General features: G+C 42.9%; 1 protein-coding gene across 1 annotated transcript; it reads right to left on the bottom strand.

Annotated features, from left to right (window-relative positions):
* Positions 1-17,059: 17,059 nt before the first annotated feature.
* LOC148007825 (SKA complex subunit 2) lies at positions 17,060-17,653 on the bottom strand. Its single transcript, XM_087601553.1, has one exon. It carries the CDS (start codon positions 17,640-17,642, stop codon positions 17,208-17,210), a length of 435 nt encoding a protein of 144 aa, XP_087457679.1. The 5' UTR covers positions 17,643-17,653; the 3' UTR covers positions 17,060-17,207.
* Positions 17,654-21,287: the final 3,634 nt, after the last annotated feature.

Raw genomic sequence — 21,287 nt, 5'->3', positions numbered from 1 at the left:
GCTCCTGCATCAAAGCACTAGAAGCCAATTATCTACATTATGATCCCGTGCAATGGTCTGGCCCAGTCTTGCAGGTCGCACGCAGATCGTAATGACCAACCTCACTCTACGTCACAGGAAGGATCCTCTGGTGTCTTGCAGGTTACCTTCATGTATGTACCAGGTTCTCTAGTTACGATGACTTTAGAGGTGACACATCCACAGAGCAGAGCAAGGATGAGGGTAATCTTGGATAATGGTACACAGTCTGCTTTTTGTTTCAGCTAATAGATTTGGCTTTTTAGAAAGCAGATCAATGGCTTCAGGCAAACACAGGAGCCCACCTACAAAGGTGAGATCACCTCATCTTTTCCTCAAATACAACCGAGATAGGCCACCCCTCCACACCACCCCACCCCCCACACACACTTCATTATTTGGATTAGGAACCTTCTTCCCAATGCAAATGACAGAGTGCTGTAGCTTGTTGACATGTTAGTGAGTCTTCCAATGCGAAAGACAGGGATAATTGTTGTTGTTGCTGCTGCTGCTGCTGCTGCTGCTGCTGCTGCTGCTGCTGCTGCTGCTGCTGCTGCTGCTGTTTAAATTACATCTGTGTGCAAGGCACTAGGTACTGTATTCCCTATTCAATCTTCAAACCTGTGGGCAAGATCATCCTCATGCTATAGAGGAGAATGCTGGGCCTCCGAATCATATAGGCCACCAGTCAGAGATGAAATGTGAACCCTGGGTAGTTAGGTGTAGCATCCACATTTCTGGATGCCACTGTTTATAGCAAACATAATTGGCTCAGGCAGTCGCAGTGGTCATTTAGGCATGGAGGGACCTGAGGGCTGGTTTGGACACAGTGGTAACCTCAGGCACGAGGAAGCACTTTAGGGCCAGTGTTCTATCTAAGACGTCTGTGCTTGTCTTAGTCCTCTTATTTCTACTTCTTCTTAGATGTCAGTCTCACTCACATCTCTAGCAAGTACATCCTTCCAAAGCTTCAACTGAACACAGACCCACCAGCAGGGGAGCCTCTTCCTGCCTCTCTCACCCCCAGTCTCCTGCCTCCTGTGGGGGACTGAAGCACATAGTACCCCAGTGGCATATGCCTCCCTCTTTCCATGTGACATCGAGTTTGACTTTGGCCATGTGACAAGTCCTTCATTTGGAGGGATGCTAGCAGAAGAGACACATGCCTGCTGCAGTCTGAAAGAGAAAATGCATACTTCTGCTTCTATTCCAAGAGCCCTGTTGGGTCACATGAACATCCCAGCGTAGTGTGCTGAGGGCTGGCAGACATTGAGGGCAGAATCAATATACCCAATTGATCAATATACCCTCACCAAAAGACAGGAAGAACTGTTCACATGAACCTAGCTTGAATCACCAAGCTGCAGACTCATGAGCTGGACCAATTCCCCTATGCCTCTCGTTTGATACGGTTTATGCTATGGCTTTTCAGAGACATGGATAGGGCATCCAGTACAGGGAGAGAAGGGGGACTATTCCCATGGGAGGAGGGGCACTCTTCCCAGGCCCTAGAAAGCACTCTCAGAAGACACGCTAGCTCTGCATCCCCCAGTATTCCTTTCTAGGTTTTTGTTTCTTTCTTTCTGAAGCAGAGTCTTACAGACTGTGGTTCCAGACTGCCTTGTCTCCCAATATTCTCCTCCCTCAGCCTTTGGACATGGAGACTGTAGGCCTGAGCCACTATGCCCCATTTATGTTCTCTTTTATTTTTAGGGATCTTGAGGGCATAACCTGTTTTACTACCTGGGATCCCTTGTGCATTAAACCATGTGGGTTTCTCTTAACTCTTAAAACCCACCAGACTTCTGATTTTACAAATGCCTCTCTTTATGAATGAACATTCATTAACTGATTTCATTTATTTATTTTTGATTTCCAAGAAGTTTCAGGTCAACATTATGGACCAAAATAAGCAAATGGCTTTTTTTTAAAAAAAAAACAAACTTGAAGAAATCCTGTTTTGTTTTGTTTTGTTTTTAACTTGTCTTTCTTTCCTGTGTTCTTTCTTGTGTTCTCTCACTGTGGAAAATTTCTTAATTTCTTGCTCAGATTTGTGTTTATCAAATGTTCTTAAGTTCCCTTCAGGATGAGTAGTGTAAATAAAATGCAGTTAATAAAACAAAGCATTTCTTTTACGTCAAGTGAGTGGCGGCAGTTCAGGATGACCTCAGAATGTTCAGCGGTCATGCCTGTGTCACCCGAGAACGGTTGTTTTATATCAAATTGTGTGTTGAAAATAAGGTCTCCTGCTAGAAGGAATGAACAGGAAATTACATCGAGATTGCCTAGGGCCCACAAGGTTGCCCGTCCAATCATGGCAACAGGGGACACCTGCCGGGCACTGGCATAGCAGAACAAATTGCCACAACTGCCATAGGAAAAAGTGGCTGGCACATCTCTGAAATGCACGTGTCTCTCAGCCAGCACTTCCTGGAGCTTACCTAACATCATGCATTGGGGACTGGGGAGGTAAATTGGTTGGTAAAATGTTTGCCATACAAACATGAGGAACTGAGTTCCTATGTTCTGTCCCTAGCATCCATATCAAAGCCAAAAATGACAATGCCTGTCTGTAATCCCACCACGAGGAAGGCTGAAATAGGAGGATGACCAGGGGTTGCAGGCTCAGCAATCTCAAAATCAGTGAACTCTAGGCCCAGTGAGAAAGCCTGTCTCAAAACTAAGACGGGAAGCTACTAAGGAAGACATCCAACATCTACCACTGGGCTACACACATGTGCATGGACACACACACATATACACACACACACACTTGTGCACACACATGCACACTTATGTACATACATGCACACTTATGCACACACTTTCTCTCTCACACACACTTTCTCTCTCTCTTTCTCCCTCTCTCCCTCTCAGTCTCCCTCTCCCTCTGCCCTCTCTCTTTCACACACACACACACACACACACACACACACACACACCCATGTGCACACAAAGTAATGCATGCTAGTTTAAATTTCAAAAGTGAAATGTATTTATTTAACATTTTACTTCTGGAAATTTATAGCTACACTGTAGATGTACCAAATGATATGTGTATAAAGTTATTTACTACATCTCTGTTGGCAATGAAGCAAACATTCAGAAACAGCCTCAGCAGGAGGCCAGGTAAGTCATGCACAATACATGTAATGACTATTTCAAAGCAAGCACAGTTTCCATGCAAGAGCAGGAAGGGTCTTTAGAATATAGCACTAAGTGAGTGAACAAAGAGAGCATACAGCAATGTGCTAACTGTAGCATCATCTGGAGGGGCAGAGGCTGGAGACACACATACAATCTAGAGTGTATAGAGAACACCTCTGGAAGCAGACTCATGAAAACTGGGAAGAGTTGCTCATTCCAGAGTTGAAAGTCAAGGGTGATACACCTTACATTTTAAACTCTTTTGTGATTCTTAAATTCTCTGCTATCCCTGTATGAAACCTAGTTTAAAAATGACAAAAAAAAAATCAATGCACTTTAGCTGGCTTATTTGCATTTAAAAACTAATCACAGTTCTTTCTAAGCGTGAAGGAAGAAAATGAACCAAATTCCTTTAGCAATCCTCTGTACTATGGTAATTGTACCATTTATTTAATTACAGTTTGATGATCTCAAAAGACTCTTAAATACCCACGTCCCCCCAAAGCTCTGCGGTAGCTTAAGAAACCCAACTTTGTATAGCACGGCCATCATGCTGCTGGACACCACATCAATCCAGCTCAATCAGTGTTTACTCAGCGTCTACTGAGACAGGCCTTGTGTCAGGAGTTAGAGATAGAAATCTTCCTAAGGCTGTCTCTGTGCTTGAAGTCTTCATATAGATGACTAACACATCAGATGAGTTCTCTGTCCCTTGAGGACAAGAAATGTTGGAGTCATCTTTGTGATTATAGCATCTGGCATATCATAGAAACTCGAGTGTTGGTGGAGAGCAAAGATGGATAAATAATGAGTATTTCATTAGCTATGGTCCAGAGGGAGAGTTATAGGGAGAGAGAGAAGTAGGGTTCTGAAGAACCATCCAGATCCACGGTGTTATGGGTGTCCATGGGAAAGGTTACTCTTAAGGGTATGAAGTGTATTTAATGATACAATGGATGATTATTGACTTTATAATTTTCTAGAAAAAGCATGAATTCTAGGGCCAGAAATCAGTTTAGAAATGGGAAACTATCATTCCTCAGCAAAATGACTGTGGGTGAGTCTACCTTTCTGAACCTTAGTCTTATTTATAAATTGGAAATAATCCAGCCTAATTTACAAGCTAGCTGTTGATATTCACTGGTTTTTTTGGAAAAATGAAATGCAGTCAGAAAAAGGGTGCCCATATACTGAATAATATGTGTAACAAGTTGAAAACTAGTGAGTAGAGACAGCCAGGTATAAATTCTGGAACTATAGGAGATTGGAACGATGGTTTGGTAAGTCTCACTACTGGCCTTTATGTTATTTACTTCTTCTCTCTCCTCTCTTCAAATACAGGTAATGATTCTGTGTCTTTAAATCCTCAGACTCAATAGCACTATTTGACCCATAGAAGAACTCAAGACTGATGGTGGTGGAACTATCCACTGAATGAGTTTTAAAAAACCACTCCCTGTATGAGCTTTGTCAACACACCTCCTCACAATAAGAGAGAACTGAGAAAGAGGATGGACTCTTCCATCAGTATGAAGGATAGGAAAGGGCTTTATGATGAAAATGAGGGTGGGGTGGGGCAGCATTTGGGTAGTAGGCTATTTGCCTAATATTCTCAAAGCTCTGAGTTCGATACCAAGCATTACATAAATTGGACATGGTGGCATACACTTGTAATCCCAGCACTTGGGAGATGGAGACAGGGGGATCAGAAGTTCAAAGTCATCCTCAGCTACATAATGACTTTCAAACTTGGCCTCAATCAAACAAAAAACAACAAAAAAAGCAACAGCTAAAAATATATCAAAGGAAAAAAATGATATAAACACATATCTGAATTAATAATTTTAGAGTTATCCAAACAGATTTTGACGAGAATCTAGTAGTCTTATGTAGGATATGTCTTCCACATCATTTATTTCTACTGTATATGTCTGTGTGTTTTGCTTGCATGGACGCGTTTGCACCATATGTGTCCCATGGAGACCGGAAATGAGTGTCAGATTTCCTGTAACTAGTGTTATGGTTGTTAGGCACAGTGTGGGTCCTGGGAACCGAACCCAGGTCTTCTACAAGTGCAGAGAGTGCTTTTAACAGTTGAGCCAAACCTCTCAGATCTCTCCTTTACCTCCTGTGAAGACAGTGAGGGCACAAAGAAACGGTGTCGAGAAGAGGTGACTAACGTCTCATGATCTTTTCACTAGTCCTAATGGAGTCCTCATGCACACCGTGCTTCCTCCGTGCTTTCTTCCACTGACCGTGGAGGCAGGAGACGCAAGGACCAACAGGACAAGCCACTCCTTTGTTATGAGTTGGGGAAGAGAGTACCTGGAGCAGGAAGGGAGATGGGAACAGTTGTCAGTTTTAATCAGGAGTTTGCCGGTCTGTGTAAAATGTTCCACTGAGGTAGCAGCACGTCATTCGTACCTGCATTCTAGAAGGGTATGGATAAGGAGATGAGGAGGGGGGCACTTCCTGGGTTTTCTGGGGGAGGTATGAGAATGTGCCCAATGGACAATAGAGAGATACAGCCCAAGAGCCTCCTCGAGGCTGCTGTATGAGTATTTCCCTGGATGCAGCATTTTCAGACTATTATTCCAAAGCCTGAACAGCCTCTCTAGCATGTTCTTGAAAAGCTTCAGCACACACACACACACACACACACACACACACACACACACACACTCACAGTTGCCACAGCTGGCGCCATGGGACTCCACTGACAGGAAGTGATTTGTTCTTTTCCTTTCTTCTCCAAATCTGAAGAATGGAAAAAACCGGCCCCCTTCCTCTTGAAGATTTACAAACAGATGTGGCTCTCACGGCACATCTACAGCTGCTGACCAAGAGCCAGGCTCTGTGTGGCTCAGGAGGAGCTGCTTGTCTGATGGAACCCACCCCATCTCCTCCCAGGCTGAAACCCAGCCTGACTGAGGCCACCACTTCACGATGGGGTTTAAAACTCTTTACTGTGGAGCAGCTGCTCCCCACCTCACCTCTGACTTGCATCAAAATGTAAAATCACTGTGTAAGGATTAACCTTTCGCCTTGCATGAATTTGCACTTGTCATGGGGTGAGACTGCAGAAGCAGGCCCAAATGCTGACTGGCCCTGGTCTTCAGTGCTACTGAGTCAAGACTGAGGCCAGTTAAAAGGTGCTTGGATGGGAGAGGCTGGGCTTTTTTGTGTGTGAGTGGGGTTTTTTTTCCCCCTTGGAATGGTCTTGCCAAAATCTAAACAAACATCCACTGGAAAGTTCTAGAAGGCTTCTGTCAAATAGCTATGGTTAAGCTTATAATGTCACCGAGGTTACTTAATAAGTCAGAGATGACAGTGGAATCAGTCTGAATTTTGGCAAGATCAGTTTGACAGCTGCTGATAGCGTTGAGAGAAGACATGGTGGGCTGGAGAGATGGCTCAGCCGTTAAAGGCTAGGCTCACAACCAAAAATATAAGAGAGAAGACATGGTGGGTAGCACTGGCAAGCTTAGTTTCGAATTTCCACTCTCATCACATAGAACTGCATGGATCTGGACCTGTTACCCTACAAGGCAGAGCCTCCCTTTTCACAGTAATAATAATAACTGTGACACCCACATTAGAAGCAGTAGCTTCTTTGTAGTGTTGAGGTGCTGAGGAAATGACAGGGTGCCCGTGGCCTGCTGCACTGCCTCTAGCTGGGATCGTGTACTGTTTTCATATATTAACTAAGATGGGGTTGAAACTCCCTCCACAGTCACTGTGCAGAATAACTGGATCCTTTCACTGTCAGACGGGACATGTTGGATCCACATTCCCTGGGGCACCACTTCCCAAGAAAACCCCATCTCGTCTCTCTCTCTCTCTCTCTCTCTCTCTCTCTCTCTCTCTCTCTCTCTCTCTCTCTCTCTCTCTCTCTCTCCACCTGAGCGGTGCCTGGGAGGCAGGTGTATCTGTTTAACATCCAACCCTTTTTATTGCCAGTCTCAGTGACAGGATGGGTTCAGTTGGCCATGGCTTTAGAGGCAGCAGAGGTTGTTACTGTTCCAGAAACACAGCTTCACAACACCTATAAAACGAGGACTCTGGTTAGCCCGAATGGTTGAGTGGGGTGAAGACATCCAGCTGTGGGGCAGGACACTAAGCTTTTTTTCATCGAGTTGGCAGGCATAGCATCACTCCAGTCTTTTGTCTTCCTGCAGAGGTCATAAATGACATCTCAGACCTGCGCTTGAGTCACACAGAAAAGACGCCCCATCTCCTGATGGCCTGCTTTGGGGTTGCCCTTCAGATGTGCCCCACAACAGAGACCCAGACAATTCCCAGTCTTAGAAAGTTTAGAAAGGGCTTTTAATGGAATTCTTTCTCTTGTAACATGCTGCGAGTGCTAACTGAAAGGTATTAACAAGAAATCTGAAGTCCCTGCATCCTGTCTGGCTGTCTTTGTATTCAATACATGTCCCCTTGACTATATTGGTTCCTTCTGGATCGCAGAGATAACACCCTAACCATAACTTACAGGAGGAAAGATTTATTTGGGCTCCTGGTTTCAGAGACTTCTGTCCATCTTAGCATGGAAAGGGTGGATGAGAGCTCCTTTCACGGAAGGAGCATGTGGCAGAGACCATTCATAGGCAACACACAGGAAACAGGGAAGCCAGAACCAGAGCTGCTATAACCTTCAAAAGCCCGCAGCTAGTGACCAACCACTGCCAGCAGGCTCCCCTTTTAAAGGTATCAAGTATTCAGCACATGATCTGTGAGGGACACTTCCGTTTTGAGTTATGGCAAAATAAATGAAAAGATGCTCCCACCTCCACAGAAGCAATAGGGACTAGCAACCTCATTTTAGAGACAAAGGGAACTTTAAAACAACAATAATGCCGCTCCGAACTTCCCTCCAGAGAATTACTTCTTTGCTTGGTGTTAGTCTATAAGGTTGGAACACTGACTAGAAATTGAGTGGTTAAGACTTAAACCAGTCAGTATGTCGTGTTTTCCCTGAGTATTCTAATTGGCTAATAAAAGGCCACATGATTCAAACAAGCCAATGAGATAAGATTTCCTTGAACATTCTAGGAAACTCCTCTTGTCTTCAGAATATGAAAAGTGTATCTGAGACTGCTAGAGGGGTGTGTGTGTGTGTGTGTGTGTGTGTGTGTGTGTGTGTGTGTGTATGTGTGTGTGTATGTGTGTGTGTGTATGTGTGTGTATGTATGTGTGTGTGTGAATATGTGTGCTGTTTTAGTTAAGTTTTGTTGCTGTATAAAAAGTACTTCGGAGAGGAAAGGGTTTATTATATCTTACAGTTCCCAGTTCCCAGTCCTTCAGTGAGGGAAGCCAGGGCAGACGCTCAAGCAGGAACAAAAGCAGGAAGCACAGAGGAAAGTGCATACTGGATTTTTTTTCTTCATCCCTTCCTAATGCTTCCTGATGCTTTGTGACCCACAGGGTAAGAACCGCTGCTCAGTGATTTCATCGGCTTATTTTCTGCCTATCCCGGCATGGCACCACCCACAGCAGGTTGGGTTCTCCCACAACATCATTAATTAAGAAAATAAACCTGGGGCTGGAGAGATGGCTCAGTGGTTAAGAGCACTGACTGCTCTTCCAGAGGTCCTGAGTTCAAATCCCAGCAACCACATGGTGGCTCACAACCATCTGTAATGAGATCTGATGCCCTCTTCTGGTGTGTCTGAAGACAGCTACAGTGTACTCATATACATAAAATAAATAAATCTTTTTTTAAAAAAAGGAAAAAAAAAAGAAAATAAACCTGCAGACATATTCCCAGGCTAAGCTGATGGAGACGGGTTTTCAAAGGTCCTTCTTCCCAGGTGACTAGACTGTGTCAAGCTGACAAAGATTAACCAGTATGCTCACCTTCTCCCAGGCCCTCAATGTGAGGTTACACCCAAATCCACGCCAATCATCTGGAGGTCCCCTCAAAATGCGTCTCATTAGCACAGACAGTAGATTCTGTCCTGCAGATTGGGGGTAGGCCCAACATTGTATATTTTTATTGAGGTATCAGGAGCTGGTCACCGTAACTGCTCTAGAGGCAACACCCAAGGAACCTTGGAGGAGAAACTTCAGATCTATGAGTGGGATCATTTTCGGTCCTTCAAGATGGACATAGCATGTGTTTGTTGTATTACCGTAGTAGAGCGTGCATGTTATTTTCAAGTGATTATGAGATGACTACAGATCTGATCTGTGTGGGAAGCAGAGTGGCATTGAGTCACAGAAATGGCCTCAGCAGAACCGAAGATGTCAGAGGGGACAGACACAGTTGCTAAACAAAACCCAATGAAACCAAAAATAAATCCGTGCAAGCAAGCAAAGAGCAGCTTTCTGACTACTTGAGAAATGGATGTCGTTTCAAAATGCCTGTCTTGTTAAGACAACAATAACCAGATGACGGCACACCAAAATGTCTGTTTGGAAACTGCAGTTGTCCTTTAGAGAAAGTTTATAGCTTCAGATTCTCTTGTGACTCAACAACAAAACTGAAATTAAAGACATCCATCATAAAACTCAAACATTTAGGGGAAGGGCATCAAACCTCAACAGAAGGGAAAAAAGACAGTGTGAGAGTAAATTTAGACTCAGATGCTGTGAGGCAATAGAACTGGTTAATTCACAAGCCGTGGAAACAGAAAAGAAAAGCTGTTACTAACTCTAATCAAACATGGGGAAAGAATGGGGAAATGCAAATGTCCAGACTTGGGAATAGATAAATTGGGAGTAATAAAATAACATGATCCCAGATGCTTGGGGAAATTTTCAAACTATGAAAGGACTTTGTAAGACATGGCTTACACTGTTTAGATTCTGGGTGATAAACATAATCATTCTGGAAAATATAAGAAAAAAGAAAAGTGAATGCTGTCTCTCCTGGAAGGGGACGGGTCCAACTGGCGTGGACATCAAAGGTCAAAGCATTAAACAGCAGGTGATCCCGGGTTACTGAAGTTGTTTGGGTTCCAAGGCAGAATGGATGCTGTTACTGACTGTTATAAAGCAGGAAAAGCATGGCTGCAAGGCCGATGAGAATTATACAAAACCAAACCCAACCTACAGAGCCCAACTCATTGTCAGGTCCTAACCATTTTGTGAAGTAGAGCCCTCCAATCCCGGTGGGGCATTATCGTCAGCATCGGATCACATCCATCTAGAAGCCAAAGCAAGAGGTACAGGGAGCAGAAAGCAGCAAGCACAATCACTGTTATTAAAATGATGAGATAGCAGAGAAAACCCAAGACAATAAACTGAGAAAACTGTGAAGAAATCCATGAGGCACTGGTAATGGATCCCAATGTCAAGACAAATGCACAGAAGTAATAGTGTTCTTCATACTAATTATAGCCAGGAATATAACAAAATTCCACAAGTAATAATCTTTATACCTAATAATGTATAAGGAATGCTATATAAAGAAACCCACAGGGTTCCGCTGATGGATAATGAAAGAGATTTGAAAAAAATTTTATATTACCTTTTTTAAAGATTTATTTATTTTATGTATATGAGTACACTGTAGCTATCTTCAGACACGTCATAAGAGAGCACTGAATTCCATTACAGATGGTTGTGAGCCACTATGTGGTGGCTGGGATCTGAACTCAGGACCTCTGAAAGAGAAGCCAGTGCTCTTAACCACTGAGCCATCTCTCCAGCCCCAATATATTACCTTTTTATATACTGCCCTTTCCCCTCTTTTACTGAAAATAGATTTTTTTCTCCCATAAAATATATTCATGTTACAGTATTCCTCAGTCTACTCCTCTTAGTTCTTCCCAATGTCCCCTCCCATGCATATCTGCCCCTTTTCTGTCTGATATTGGAAAATGAACAAACTTATAAGGGAATATAAAATAAAATATAATACATTATGAAAAATAAATACAGACACATCAGAATAGGATACAACAAACAGAAGAAGAGTCTGAGAAAAGCCAAAAGAAACAGATTCAGAGACCCACTCATTTGCACACTCAGGAATCCCATAAAAACACTATACTGGAAGCCATATTTACACAAAGGATCTTTTGAGTAAAAAGAGAGAAGAAAAAAACAAATGAAAATAAAATAAAAACAAAGATAAAACGTGATAAATTTTTAAAAGAGGGCAAAACCCTGATGTGACATTATGAGACAAGGAACCTCTAAAACTAATTCAAGTTTATTTTCTGTTGTCCATCTATTACCAGGCATGCAGCCTACATTTCAGAGTAGTTTGTTTCCTCGGTGAGACCTCTTGGAGGAAACTAAATTTTCGTTTGCAAGTGGTTATCAATTGGATATCGCTTCTGGGTGGAGATGGGGGTGTCCACTTCTTCCTTCAGCTCTAGGACCCCATCTGGGGCAGACTCGTGCAAGTCCTGTGCATACGGCCTCAGTCTCTATGGACATTGTGTCTTAAATTTTATAAAATGTGGAAAATGTGAGTTTTAACCTATATGACTTGACCACAATTTTACTGCAGAGTAAAAAGAAGCTAAAGTTTGCTCTGCTTGGGAGGAAAGGCTGGTTTTGGTTAGTTAGATAGTTGGATGAACTGGAAGAATTGGGGAAGAAATAGCCCCATTCTTTGCTGTATTGGTTTCGAGTTAAGGTTCTGATACTAGACTGGAGTTGATAAAGCATGGAAGAAAAGGAAAAAGATAAAAAAAATAGGAGGAGAGAGAGAGAGAGAGAGAGAGAGAGAGAGAGAGAGAGAGAGAGTTCTGGAAAAGAAGTAGAATGACTTTTAAGAGTGAGCACAGGGCCATCAAGATGGCCTGGTAGCTAGAGATGCTTATTGCCAAGACCAATATCCTGAGTTCTATCCTAGGAACCTATAAATGCAAAAAAGTCGCTTGTTATGCTGTGTCATTGGGTCACCCACTGTTGAAAGCCTTCAAGGCTTTGGTGATGGTGGCAGACATAATTGTGATGATGGTGTTGATGGAAGTGGAGTGGTAGTGGCCATGGCAGTGGTGGTGATAGTAGTGATGGATTGGTGGTGGTCATGGCAGTGGTGGTGATGATGGTGGTAGAGTGATGGTGGTCATGTCAATGGTGGTGAGGAGGGTGATGGTGTGATGGTGGTCATGGTAGTGGTGGTGATGATGATGGTGGAGTGATGGTGGTCATGGCAGTGGTGTTAATGAAGGTGATGGAGTGATGATGGTCATGGCAGTGGTGGTGACGGTGGTGATGGAGTAGTGATGGTGGTCATGGCAGTGGTGGTGATGATGGTAATAGCAGTGGTGGTGATGATGGTGATGGAATGATGGTGGTCATGGCAGTGGTGGTAATGGTGGTGGATGGAGTGATGGTGGTCATGGTGGTAGTGGTCATAACAGCATTGACTTCCCAATGCACCAAGCACTTTACATTTAGAAAACAAATCAGCTCTAGTCTCCTATCTCTCCTTCCTGCAGATGAGGCACCAAGGCAGAGATCAGTAAGTAATTTCACCAAGTACATAATTGCAAAGCAAAGAATCTGACCATCGACCCAGATGTTCTGTTCCTATGTTGACTCATGTCTGGACCTTGATGCTGCCCATCTATTTTGAACTCATATCTATATTGAACTCATGACTTTCAACTGGTACCAATGAGAAGACTTCCATTGGAGGCTTGTAGACAGATGTGCAGGGCTCAGGGTCAAACAACAATCCCATGAAAGCAGAACATGGAAGTGACTAATAAAAAAACCCTCAAAACATTCAACCTTCCCATTGCCATGAGCCCACAATGCCCAGCAAGTATGCTGGGACTTCTATCAGGTATGATTAGGCAGAGACAATTTTATTGTATTTTAAAATAGACACTTACTTCCATGGGCTGGATAGCTTAGATTCACGCCAGACGCTGAACTAGGCCTTATCCTTATTAAAATGCTAACATTCCCTATGAGCATCAGAAATACTCAGTGTAAGTACACTCGGATTCTAATGCAGTATATTCTTTAAACATGTCCAACTTCTTTTAAAATACATTTTGTGGAACACAAAATTACAGATTTCCAGGAAAAAATTGAAAACAGGTATCAAAGACAACTTAGCCCACAAGTCACATGGAGTAGCTTGACCTAAAGCAGTTTGGTTTTTTTGAACAAACAGCCAAAAATCTTGGGGAAAATACTGAGATTCCTTTCTACTTATACCACCAAACAAAAAAGCATATGAAACAAAGAAATTTATTATGGAAAAAAAACCCTCTAAATTACTAGAAGAAAATATAGGTGAATAATCTGGAAACTGGGTGGCAATGACCTTTTTAAGTTTAGCATAGCCTCCACTTTGCCCATTTCAAAAGAAATGGCAGAAAGAATAAGGCAGATATTCTAAATTTCAGGGTAGGGGAAGATGGATAATCACTTGCAGCTACCCCCAGCTCACTCCCATGTCTCATGACATACATACTATCATGATGAACTGTAACTGCTTGAATAATAACTATTAAGACTGACAACACTGGACTCTTAAAATAACCCAAATGGATCAGATTAATATAGGGAAAGGGGGAAATTTACAGAGAACCTGGGCTTGGCTACTTGCTGAAGAGGCAGAGTCAAAGGATGGCAGGAACCCAGTCTGCAAGGAACTACAGAAGAGAAGTGGGCTTTGGGGCTACTGCAAGTGTACACTGCACTGAGCATCTGTCTTCAAGCATTTACATCCAATTAAGAAGAAAATATAAACATGGGTACAGAGAAGCAAAACAGTAGAAGATGGCTGCGCCAGCCAGTAACGATGGGGGATTAATTGCCCATACTTCCTTGCTCCCCTTTCCAGGAGCTCTCTAAAATGGCTATGATGACATTTTATCCTTTCCTTGTCGTCAAGTTCAAACTCGAGGGGGAAGAGCAACTGTAGCACAAACTGAATGTTTAAGAAAAGAATGGTTGAATGATTTCACAAGGCTAGGGTGCAGCCTTGGAATGGGGATTGTACAAAATGGTAGGTGTTTAAGAGACAGATTATCTCTTAACTCTATCACTGCACTGGAATTATACAAACAAACAGACAAATGAAATAAACCTTTGAGCTCCAGGCCAGAAGGATGGACCTGAGACCAAGCTGCTGTATAACAATTTCCTATGAGTGTGAAACATTCTCTCATCCTTAAGGGAAGCTCTTCAAACAAGAAAGTAAACAACCGAACACAGGTCCAGAAAGTACCTAAAACTGAACAGATTCATTGTGCCCCTACCTGCCAGAGCAAGCCATAAAAGTTGTGAAGACTTTGACACTAGACCACTGCTTGGGGAAAAAACGAAATAGAGCTACATGGAAGATGTGTAGACCAGAGTGTCTTGGAAAGGACACTCTCCAACCTATTGAGCAGCCTCCAGGCTGAACAGTGTAGTCCAGGTTCCCAGCTTTTGTGAGCTGTCACCCATGCTGGGGTGGGCTTTGGTGTTACAGCTGCCTTTGAGTCTGCTGTAAGTAACCCCTCACCCATATTTGTATAACTAGCCCCAGTAAAACTCATAATTCACCAAGTTGTACTTTGGCAGAACCCATACTTTGGTCTGTCATGGGCTTCACATCTCCAGTGATTCGATGTGTATGGTCTCCTCAGGCAAAGTTTTGTCACACAGCACATGTTCAGTCAGGAAGAGTTACATTTACTTAGTTGAATGTTGTAATATAATTGATTAATTGATCATTCCAAGGACTATGGGACAAAGAACTATAAGTGTTGCAGCACTGAAGGGAAAGGTATCCTGGCAATCTGGAGCCAAGGAACACCACAAAGTCACACCACCCAACAACCTCACACAGGAGATTTATTGAGAAAGATACAAAAGGATGACTGCCTCTGCTCGGGAAAGAAGCCGTGAAGAACTAACCAGGCTTTAAATACAGTTTCCTATGGAACAGGGCTCTCCAGGGTAGAGATTTCCAGTGTGGGTATTGGTGCGATTTCAAGTCATGAGCTTGGAGTGAGCTCAGGGATTGGCAGGTTTTCTAGCTCAGAGGATGGTGTATTTTTTAATAAATCAATCAATCAGTTAGCTAATTAATTAAATTCTTCTCTCATATATTATATCTGGCTGCAGGTTCTCCTCCCTCCTTTCCTCCCAGTGCCCCACTTACTCTCTTCTCCTCCAAATCCATTCCTCTCTGCTTCCCTTCAGAAAAGAGCAGGCCTGTCAGAGATTTCAACCGAATGTGGCATAACAAGCTACCATAAGACCAGGCTTATTGTAACCAGCTTTACCTGGTTACAGAAGACGACTGGTTGAGGTTCTGTGTCCCCCATTACTAAGAGCCTTCACTAAGGTTAGCCCCGTGGATTCCACAGAGCTTCCACTGTATTAGGTTTCCACCTCGCCCTGAAATGCCCCACAATTCATCTCTCGCAGTTCTCTCTCCGCCATCATCCCCTCCACTTGATCCCGCCTGTTCTCATCTCCACCTGCTTCCAGCTCACCCAAAAACTCTTTCTATGTCTCCTTTCCAGGGCGATCCATGGCTCCCTTGGGCCCTCCTTGTTACTTAGCCTCCCTGGGTCTATGGATTGTAACATGACTCTCCTTGCTTTGCAGCTAATATTCACTCATGAGTACACAGTATTTTTGTCTTTCTGGGTCTGGTTACCCTGTTCGGGATGATTTTTTCCTAATTCCATCCTCTTGCCTACAAATTTCACAGCCATTTCTTTAGATAGCTGATTACTACCCCGTTGTATAAATGTACCACATTTTTCTTTATTCATTCTTCAGTCGAGGAACATTTAGGATGTTTCCAGTTTCTGGCTATTACTAAGAAAGCTACAGTGAACGTGGTTGAACAAATGTCCTTGTGGTAGGATAGAATATCCTTTGAATATATGCTCAAGATTGGGATAGCTGGGTCTTGAGGTAGATAGATTCCCGGTGTCCTGAGAAACTGCCATATTGATTTCCAAAATGGCTGTAAAAGTTTGCATTCCCACCAGCAATGGAGGGGTTCTCCCCTTGCTTCACACCCTCACCCGCATGAGCTGTCGCGTGTGCTTTTTACTTTAGCCATTCTGACAGGCGTAGGGTGGAATCTCAACCCTGGTCATGGTGGTGGGGTTTAAAACCCAGCACTGAACTCTGCCTTTGTACCCTACATGTACCATGTCTTCCAGTAAGGAGACTGAAGATCCTTCTCCATGGACAAGTACCAAGATAAAAGTATTTTGAAAGAAGCTATACTGTTTAGGTCACATGACCAGGTTCCAGTTTGAGTGTATTGAATCTCCAAGCCAGTTTTTTGAGGATTTTAAAAATTATAATTCTTCGAAATTTTCATACATTTTTTTTCACAAAACAGCCCATTAATTATATTTATTAGATTTTGGGAAATACTGGACATCATATATACACAAGTAAGTGTGTTATTTAGAAAAATACAGGGTTGGGATGAGGCTCAGCTGTGCTGTGCTAGCCTACCATGAGCAAGGCTCTAGTTAGAGCCCTAGTACTGCATAAACCAGACATGCTTACGAACACTGGGAATCCCAGCAATCGGGAGGTATCAGAGTGAAATACTATCCTTATTGACACCAATTCTGAGGCCAGCCTGAGATATATAAGACCTTGTGTCAGACAGACAGACAGACAGACAGACAGACAGACAGACAGACAGAGCCCGGTGTGATGGCAAAGGCTGGCATCTCTAGGATTCAGTGCTAGTCTGGTCTACATAGAGGGCTCCAGGGCCAGTCAGAGTTACATGGTGAGACCTTGTCTCAAAAGAGCAAACAAACAACACCTGAATATTATACAAGTATTTTGCACATTCACATACTTAATGAAATGTACATAAATAATTCTTTTACAAAAGCCAAAAACATCTAAAATTGCAACAACTATACAAAAAGAAAACAGAAAATAAAGATAGCACTAAGGGATTTCATTGCCTGCAATGACAAAATTAACTCTGCTATCAGTTTTTACATCTCTTTATTCCCATTCCACCGTTTTGGTTTTTAGTCTTATGATGTCTTCCCTTCCTACAATTTCCTCTTGCATGAAATGCATCATGATCCTGTCCGTCAAGGAAAATCTCAGTCTTCCTCATCAGCCCCCAACCTCTAGACACCTCGCTGGATCTCTTTGGAGCTGATCTTTTCGCCATCAAAGTTCCTTTGTAAAATTCCGTTCTCTACGTCTGGCACGTGAGACTTCAGTCGCTCTGTCACAGCTTTCTCCTCTTCTGTCAGCAGAGTTAGCTCCAGGTTTGTTTGCTTCTGTAGTTCTTGTAGCATGGTCATTGTCTTGTTCAAAATAGCACAAATGCAGCTCTTGGTCTCTTTTTGCTCAACAGAAACTGTCTTAAAGCGTGCACATAAAGCTTGATATCGAGACTTTATTGCTGATAATTCTTTTAAAATTGCAACTGCATTTTTCTCTCCTGCTGAGTGTGGGTGATTAATCTTGACTTCATATTCCAGCCTATACTGAAGGTAATCCAAATCAGAATCAGCTTTCTGGAACATCAGTTCCAGCTTATCGACCTCCGCCTCCATATTGAATAGTTGACCCATACATGTTTGTATTACTTCCTCATTGCTGTGACAAAATACCCTGATAAAAGGAAACAAAAGGAGAAATAGTTTATTTCAGCTCACAGTTCCCTGGGTACAGATCATCATGGTGAAGATGGGCAGAAGGCTGCGGCAGCCCATCATATTACATCTACAGGCAGGAAGCAGGAAGCACCTAGAGCTGGCACTCAGACGGCTTCCTCTGTTTTATCATGTCTAAGACTCAAGATCAGAGAATGTTGCTATCCACATTTAAGGTGGGTTTTCCCACCTCCATTAACCTAGGGAATCCATCACAAGCATGCCCAGAAGCTTCTAGGTGATTCTAGATTTTGTTAAGTTTACAACGTTAATCATCGCCATGTATATCATGAATTCTGGACATTCCCTTGTCCTGAGAACGTTGGCCCAGCTGCTGAGTGCCGAGCATAGCTCTTGCGCCGGCCGCCGTACACTCCTAGTTTAGAGACCTGGCCGCGGAGCCAAGGAGTGCTGGCCTGTTGGCCTGGCGAGGACACTCCAGCCCTGGGCAGGAGCCTTCCCTTCTATCCCTCCTGAGAGCCGCATCTTGGCACCAGGCAGCTGCAGGGTTTACATGCTGAGATTCTGGCTTTGCCTCTGCCCTCGAAGCAAGAGTGAACCTGGCCGTGCCTGTACTGTACTGTGCTGTACTGTGGGGACTTGTCAGCCTCTTCTCACATGACTGCTGAGCATCCTGCTGAACCCACAGAGTTTAGGGAACGAGTGCCCGAGGACAGGTGCAGCAGAAGGCACCCGCACTAGCCATACAGCACAGTGACTGCACTGGAAGCTGTGAAACCTGCCTTAGCTCCATCCAGATCCCAGCATCATCTTTCTTAATCCCTTTTTAAATATGTAATTGTAGAGTTGTCAACTTGTCTCATTTATTTTTTTTAATTTTATTTTTCTCGTATATTTTATGTATTTACATTTCAAATGTTACCTACTCCCCCCCTTTCTCCCATATCCCCTCCCTCCTTCCCCTGCTTCTATGAGGGTGCTCCTGCTCCCATCCACCCACCCACTCCAATCTCAACGAAGTCACTAATCCTTAAGCAAGTTACCTAAGCTCCTAGAATCAAAACACAGTGAATGTTTTCTTAAAATTACCGAAATAAAAGTCTTAAGACATGGCATTAAATCAGAACCACCGTGTGTGTGCGCGCGTGCGTGCGTGTGTGTGTGTGATATAAGAGAGGGAGACAGACAGATAGACAGAAGACAGACAGACAGACAGAGCATGTGTGTGTGATATAAGAGAGGGAGACAGACAGACAGACAGACAAGCAGACAGAGAGACAGAGACATACAGACAGAGCATGTGTGTGTGATATAAGAGAGGGAGAGGCTTTTCGATTGGTCTTCCCGGATAGCTAATGATTTTAGGAAACATCTACATTTTTTGGTTATTTGCACACCCTCTCTAAACTGTCTGTTCCAGCAGTAGACTATTTGTCTCTTAATTCCCAAAGTATAATAGTTGTTTATATATATTGGGCATAAATTCTTCACCAGAGATTTAGAGTGAATATATTCTTTTAGGGTGAATCTTATATCTTTACTTTTAACTGAAAATTTTTAAAGAGTGGAAGTCTTTGATTTTTCTGGGCATAGATTGTGTTGGTGCATTTATTATTACAATTTTAAAAGCACTTGAGACTGGCCTTTTTCACAGGACAGAGGTTCATTCTGTCCCTGGTTCTGGAGGCTGGGAAGTCTGTGAACTTGGTGCTGGACTAAGCTCAGACCCTGGGAGGCTTTCTTATAGCACAACACAGAGGAGGCCCTTGCAAGGCCACACAGAGCCAGCTCAGCCCTCCCTTCCACCACTAACGGTGACATGGAAGCCCTGTCCTCACGACCTCATCTAAGCCAGATTCCCTCCCCGGGACCATCTCAGAACGCCCGCAACAGATTAAGTTGATAACTGAACTCCCGACACACAAAGTCTTAGGAGACGATCTTCCTGCCAACAACATTGGGTAATCGTTTTTCTTTTTTCTAATTACTTTCCGTGTATCAACTCCTCCGATTCTCACAAGCCTTTGAGATGAATAAATTAATATCCTTGTGTATAGGGAAACTCAGCTTCTGGTAGTTTAATCCACGTTTAAAATCATTTAACTATGAAGCAAGGAAGCTAGGATTCCAGCCACAGTATCCTGAACTCGCATCTTCTTCATTTATTTCAGACACCCTCTATTCTTTTAAATTTCAAACCTGAGGAGAGTCTGTTTATCTCCTCCAGGCTCTGTGGCACCATTGACACACACACTTACAGCAGAGGAAGTGAAAACCACATCACTACCGATGCCTCCCATCCCTCCCTTTTCTGTAGATTCTCCTTGTGCTTTCTTTGTTGTGCATTTAATTCCTTACATGTTTTAATTAGCGTGTAAAGTACTGGGTTTTGTTGTGGCATTTTCTAACAGAATTTGTTTGTGTTGATTCTCTTTGCCTGCTCCTCTCCTACATCCTTTCACCCAGTGTCCTCCATTCAACTTCTATGTCACCTGTATTCCGTTACCTGCACTCACTCCCCTCTGTCTGCCCCCTCTCTAGTGTCCACCCCTGTGTGTCTGACTATATTGACACAGATATGTAAACTAGGATGCATATATGAAAGGCAACATATAATATTTGTCTTTCTGAGTCTGGATCACCTTGTGAAATACCCCCCTTTTCCTTTTATATAGGTTTTTGGTGTCCTGTTTAAGAAACTGTCATTTCCAGTGAGAGTGACAAGATTTTCTTTTCTGATTCTGAAATGTATGGCATCTTGCTTTTACATTTACATCTATTAATCCAATACTGTAATTTTTGCAGTTTTGTCATGTGAGGGCTGAGACTTATAATTTTTATTGTTTTCTTTATGGATTTCTAATTGTCCTGTAGCCATTTACGCCTTTACCTTTTGAAGTACTTTATTTCCCTCATCAAAAAGGAACCGACTCTTCTGTGCCTAGATCAACTTCGAAAGTGGTCTTTCTCATTGCCTCTGTGCCTATTTCTGCACTGTATTAATTGCTGTGGCTAAACTGGAAGTTTAAAAATAGCATCGTCAATATCCTCAAAGATTCAAGTAGTTCTCAAGTCCGTGGATGGAAAACAAAGAAACTAAAAAGGAATATTTAGAGAATGGAAAAAAACTTTCATTAGCTACACATGCATGTACACACAGATATTCACACACATATACATGTGTGTACATGCAAATACGAACAGACCACCTACACATTCATGTGTGCATGCACATGCAGACATGAATAGACACAAACACACAAACACATACACACACAGAGGAGGTAGTTGAAACCAGTAAAGACTGGAGTTCTTGCTTAAGGAAGTATCTCTGAACACAAGGCCAGAAGATTGAGAATAAGAGAGACAAGGTTGGGAGACAGGAGATGAGAGCTCAGGACAAAGTTCAACGTTGAATGTGCAAAGAAAATAGAAGCAAGGCAAACATTGACAAGGCAATTCAAGAACTTGTTTGGTTGTTTGTTTTTAACGATGCATTCAGATTTCTACACTGTCATGCTCTAGCAAGTTCCCAGCATGGGGATTTAGAGCAGACCCAGGCAGATCTCTGTGGAGATCAGAATA

Source organism: Rattus norvegicus, chromosome 1 (genome assembly GCF_021556685.1).
Source record: "Rattus norvegicus strain SHRSP/BbbUtx chromosome 1, alternate assembly SHRSP_T2T, whole genome shotgun sequence".
NCBI lineage: Eukaryota > Metazoa > Chordata > Mammalia > Rodentia > Muridae > Rattus > Rattus norvegicus.
The sequence above is the reverse complement of the archived record's forward strand: the minus strand, read 5'-3'. Positions and strand labels throughout refer to the sequence as shown.